General features: G+C 44.0%; 1 protein-coding gene across 1 annotated transcript; it reads left to right on the forward strand.

Annotated features, from left to right (window-relative positions):
* The first annotated feature begins 1788 nt into the window (after window positions 1–1788).
* Window positions 1789–2289, forward strand: LOC138191177 (uncharacterized). Its single transcript, XM_069137373.1, has one exon. It carries the CDS (start codon window positions 1789–1791, stop codon window positions 2287–2289), a length of 501 nt encoding a protein of 166 aa, XP_068993474.1.
* The last annotated feature ends 3954 nt before the right edge of the window (window positions 2290–6243 follow it).

Consider the following 6243-nt stretch of genomic DNA (forward strand, 5'->3'; position numbering starts at 1 on the left):
TTCGGATGCGTTATTAGCGCAAATAATGCGTTGGTTTTGCCACAGTTGGATGGTCCGCAGAATACCGCACGTACACTACTCGGCAACAATTCGCCATGACGTTTTTTTCGTTTTGTACTCGGCTACGTGAATTTGTCAAAATTCATCACGGGCAGCTTGATCGATTGTGTATCGAACCTCATCTCAACCGTGACTGGCTGGATTTTCTATAAATGCATCGTTTATAACAACTTTCTCTCAGTCGCAGAGCGGACATGATTGTGCACACACGTAATCGTGAGCGATCATCAAAGAAGCGATCAAGTGGGAAAGGTTTGGTAAATAGCATTATCAACAAACTTTCGATGGAGTTGCATGTTCTCGGTTACCAATACTGCGGTTCTGGTACGAAGTTGACGAAAAGACTCGCGAAAGGCGATTCCGGTATCAATCCTCCCGATGCAGCGTGTAAGGAACACGATATAGCGAATTCGAAAAATCGTGAGAACCTTGAAGCTAAATGCGTCGGGGATAAAATATTAGCTGAAAAAGCCTGGAAACGGGTTCCCGCAAAGGACGAAAATTTAGGTGAGAAGGCAGCCGCTTGCGCTGTGGCTGACATGATGATGATGAAAACAAAGTTGGGCATGGGGTGTCGAAAACCAAAGAACGTTTCCTTGAACAAAATCATACGAGCGGCAAAACTGTCTATGATTCAGAGATACGACGCGAAAACGAGCATCAAGTCTGCACTCAAAGGTGCTCGAGAAGCTGTGAAAAAAGAAGGTGGTAAACATAATGTGCGATCACCGCGCGTTCTACCGGTACCCTCAAGAGTTGGCGGATTTCTACCTTGTCTCATACCTATTTTTGCCGGTCTCAGCGCTACGGGTGCGTTGGCGGGAGGTGCTACGGGTATAGCAAAGGCTGTAAACGATGTGAGCGCGGCTAAACGAGAATTGGAGGAAAGCAAACGACATAACAAAACGATGGAAGCAATCGCATTAGGTAAAGATCTCCATCTCAAGCCTTATAAAAAAGGTTTCGATCTTCATCTTTCAAAAAACTAAATGTGAAGCTACCACGCCGAGCGTTGACCAACTGGGATTTGCTGAAGTATGCAAAAATCATGAAAATTCCATACTTCTGAGGAGTCTTTATGCGCTACGAAATGCCGGAAGCCGGATCGCGTGAAAACGAAACAGCTGTAGTCAATCTCGACGATAAAGATGGCTCTGGGACACACTGGGTTGCATGTAAGAAACGCGGCAGCGATGTAGTTTACTCCGACAATTTCGGTCATCTTCAACTCCGTTAGACCTCGTGAAATATCTCGGCGTTGGTAGCGTTAAGTACAACGACGAAAGGTATCAGGATTACGATACATATGATTGCAGTCTGCACATCAAATCGCAATAAAAGATGGTATTGTATATAACAGATTGTCCAAAAAGAGTTATATCAGTCAGTCAGCATGTCCCGATCAAGTCAGTCATCCATCGATTCCCGAACCGCTAACACGTCGAAACGTCCAGTTCCTGAAAGCTATGGGTCTAAAGCTGACACCTTTCGGAAAAGGAATTTCCGACAAAGAAAACTGCGATTCTGCTGTTCCGTTGTATGCTTCGTACCATGGAGGAGGAAATTTTGAGCATTCAAACACTTGTCGTCTTTGACGAATCAATCGCCCACCAAGAAATACACGTACATAAACCGTACGCATCGTCAACTTTCAACAACAGCGATTAGATTCGAATCACCGTTTAGCATTAGGATTTATGCGTATTATAGAGCAAAATTTTGCCGCATATGTCTGGGAAATTGCTGAAATCGGACGGCACTGCAGCAGCGATCACAACTTTAGTCAACAACGCCATCTGTCATTTATTCGAAGATGTACGTTACGAACTAAACGCTGTAGAGATTGATAAATGTAAAAACGTTGGTCTGACTAGCCTGCTGGAAGGTTTCGCTTCGCTGAACCCTGGTCAAAGTTGGCTTATGGAAAATGCTGGATGGCTCGATGTTCTGGAAACGAAAGAATTAGCTGATGCCGATGGCAACTTTGACGTAGTTATTCCCTTGAGCATGATATTGGGCTTCGCTGAAGATTATCGCAAGATCATTGTTAATGCGAAACACGAGCTGATTCTTACAAGATCAAAAAGTAATTCAAATGCCATAATTCAAAATCAAGACGAAGACTTTAGAATCGTGATCGATCAGGTGGAATGGTTAGTACCCTATGTGAAGCTCTTGGATCAACGAGAAATCGCACTGTTGAATTTCATTGAAAAAGATACTCCATGAGCTTCCACAGTTGAGAGTTGTACGAATATCCTTTGCTACCGGCAACCACGAAACACGTTGGGACTGTGAAAACGTCCACCTATTTGGAAAAACCGCGATTTGTCATGCTCGGTTTTCAAACGAATCGAAAAAACAAAGTCGGCAAAAATGCCAGTCATCTTGATCACTGTAACATTACTGACGTCAAGCTCTTCTTGAATTCCGAGTATTATCCGTACGGTAACCTGAACTTGGACATGAGTCACAATCGCTTTGCATTACTGTGCGAGATGTACGCAAACCTCTAAGCCACCTATTACGGCAAAGAACCGGAGCCTCTGTTGACGAAGAGCGAATTTCTACAGTACGAATCTTTGATTTTCATCGACTGTTCGAAACAAAACCAGGCTCTGAAATCTGGACCGGTAGATATTTGTATCGTATTTGAGGCTAAAAATAACTTTCCTAACGGTACATCTGCCTACTGCTTGGTTTTACATGATCGTATAATTGAATATAACGCGCTGAGTGGTGGAGTGAGGAAATTGGTATAAAAACCTTGAACGTTGTGACAATCGATTCAGTATCTTTCACGATGGAGTTCATAGTCGACGTACAAAGATTCAGAAGACCGGGTCCCGGTTTTACAGCAAAAGAGTTGGCAGTTGTGTCACTCGACGAAGATACGAACCCGTCAATTCTTGTCTTCGAACCTCCGTAAGATTAGAATTATTTACTCGCTCCAATCAAAAGCGAAAATTTGTGGCTGTCACGGAATTATCATGGACTATCCTGGGAAAGTGGTGATTTACCTTTTGAGAAGCTCGGCTTCACCATCGAATATATGTCGCTGTGTAATGCTTCAACAGCTGACGTGAAAGATTTGGAGAAGAAAAGTTGGCTGCAGAAAATTCTGGGTGAAAAAGTTGAAGTCGTCGATTTGATGGATTTGGGTTGTCCGTTGTTGCAAAAATTGAATAAAATGTCAGACACGAATTTAAACTGTACGCATCATGCTATATTGCGTCCAAACTGTGCAGCTCAAAACGTATTGTTACTGTGAAATTTTTTACTCAAACACAAAAGACAATCGGTATCTACTCGAACAGTTATTCATTCTCATTGCGTAAAGCATGGGTACGATACCGTTGAATACGAAACATGTAATTACACTCATATATCAGCATTATGAATTTCATGTAAAACTGTAATCTTGAGTTGTTTTTTTTAATAAAATATTTTGCATCGTCAATATCAACCGTTAATTCAGAACCTTTGTCCTGTTAGTCCAGAGTTTATTTCAGAACCTTCCAAAATTCAACGTCGCACCGCAATCCGTTGTCCGCAGGCCGCTCACCGTCAAGTCGAAACTCGTCGGACGATTCCGAGCATTGTTTTCGTCGGACGATTCCCAGAATCTTTCAGGGTCAAAGAAGCTCTTTCTAACGGTCCCGGACCGCTCGCCGTCAAGTCGAAACTTGTTGAACGCATTGTTTGTCAGCCTACATTCGTTCAGGATCGAAGCAGCCGCATACAAATTTCAGAACCTTCCAGAATTTGACGTCGCACCGAAATCCTATGACCGCATGCCGCTCACCGTCGAGTCGAAACACGTCAGACGATTCCGAGTATTGTTTTCGTTGGACGATTCCGAGAATTGTTTATTTGAATTTCATTTAAAGCCAGAGAGGGTCTTTCAGAATTCAACGTCGCACCGAAATCCTTTGACCGCATGCCGCTTACCGTCGAGTCGAAACACGTCGGACGAATTGTTTGTCAGTCTAAATTCGTTTAAGGCCGTGAGAATCTTCTCGAACCTTCTGGAAGCTCTCAAAACCTGACACATGCCAGGATTTTCGGTCGAACGTTCGAGGATCCACGGGGTCTGCTCGAACGCCTGAGGATTCATGGAGTGCGCTCGGTAATGTAGTTATCGATCCCGCTCGATGAGCATGATTTTCTTCACCGACAAAGAGTACAATTTATCCCGCAAGGGGTAACACTACGGCAATTTCAAGCATTTTTTACCGACGATCATGGACATTTGGAGTATTTTTACTGACAATTATGGTCATTCGGAGGATTTTCTACCGACGATCATGGTCATTTGGGAGATTTTTCTGACTGATGAACGGTCGGCAGAGTACGTTTCATCTTACGAGAATGGGGGTAACTTTCAAGGGTTTGCGTCTGGGATGCACGTATAGGCGGATTGGTCGGGAAATCGCATCGGCAGGATTCTCTTTGATGCTCACATGTTTCCAAGATGATGGGTCTGTCAATTCTTGGATTTGACCTACACGATTTAACACAAAGGTGTTCCAACGTTTAGCATCTGCCTTCATCCATCACAATGTGATCATGGAATCGGACGAATGATAAATTCCGTCAAATTTAATGCCGATCGATTGCCTCATCCTGTGAGTCATTAGCGCGAGAAGACGTGCCGCGCAGAGTTCCAGTCTTGGCGGAGTGATTGTTTCAACTGGAACGACTTGAGATCTAGCACAAAGCAGACGTATTTCTCGCTGACCGTCTTTACTCGTTGTTTTGATATATACCACGGCCCCCTACGCTTCCATACTCGCGTCGCAAAATCCGTGCATCTCAGTAAGACATAATTCCGCGTGTTCGATAACCTTTCTCAGAATTCTCAGCGTGTTTATAAGTCCTAATTGAACTTCATAGGCACGCCATTGAGTCTCAACATCCAAAGGTACCGTCTCATCCCAATCTATCTTCAGCAGCCAAAGTCTCTGCATAAGGATTTTTTCCGTTACGATGACTGGCCCGAGTAACCCCACAGGATCAAAGATCGGAGCAATGTTTGAGAGGATGGTTCTTTTTGTCACGGTTTTTTCGGGCATCGCTCGTTTTACCTCATACTGCGAGGTATCAACGGCCGAATGCCACTGTAGTCCGAATACAAATGAATGCTCTTCATTGTCAAGCGTCAAAATGGGATCGGGTGACACTGAATCCGGAAGATTTTCGAGTAATTTCTCAGTGTTCGATGCATATTTTCTCAGTCGAAATCCGCCTTTAGCTAACGTGGCTATTACTTCATCTTTGATCATGATTGCTCGATCCAAGTCGTTGGCCCCTGTCAATAAATCGTCAACATAGAAGTCCGACAGCACGGTTGCTGCTCCCACTGGAAAGCTTGTTTGCTCGAGACGAGCTACTTCCTGGAAGGTTCGTATGGCCAAGAATCACGCTGAAGCGGTACCGTATGTGATTATCTTGAGCTTAAATGTTGTCTTGACCTCTTCATCAGGATCTGTTCTCCATAAAATTTGCTGATACTGCGTCTGAGAATTGTCGACGCGAACTTCCCGGTGCATCTTCTCTACATCTGATGTAAGCACGTACTGCCAACCACGGAATCGACGGATAATGTCCAGAAGATCTTGCTGTAGAATTGGGCCAACCATGAGCGCATCATTAAGTGAAATCCCTGTCGAAGTTTTGCACGATGCATCAAAGACTACGTGAAGCTTTGTGGTCACACTCGTTTCCTTCACGACTGGATGATGAGGTATGTGATATCCTGCTGGCGAAAAATCATGATGCTCGATCAATTATGACCCAGTCGTTGGTATTCTACAAGAAACTCAACATATTGGTCTCGCAACTCTGAGTTTTTCTTCAACTTATGCTCTAGAGCGTAGAATCGGTGCAATGCTGTATTTTTGGACTCACTAAGTTGTTCGATCAAATCCTACTTGAAAGGAAGTTGTACGACGAATCGACCGTCGTTGTCTCTTCGATAAATTCGAGCGAAATGAAGATCGCATTGCCTCTCATTGTACGTGAGAATGAAGATTTCCGGACCTTGCTCGACATCCCAAAACCTCGTGAGACGGGTATCGAGTTGTTGATTTGTGATGAGGTTACAAAATGTTAGAGCTTGAGTCTGAGTTGTCGTATCAGCTGATTCGCCCAATACCCAGACAAGGAGTGTCTTTTGGAGAA

This window comes from Neodiprion pinetum, chromosome 6 (genome assembly GCF_021155775.2).
Source record: "Neodiprion pinetum isolate iyNeoPine1 chromosome 6, iyNeoPine1.2, whole genome shotgun sequence".
NCBI classification, from domain to species: Eukaryota; Metazoa; Arthropoda; class Insecta; order Hymenoptera; family Diprionidae; genus Neodiprion; species Neodiprion pinetum.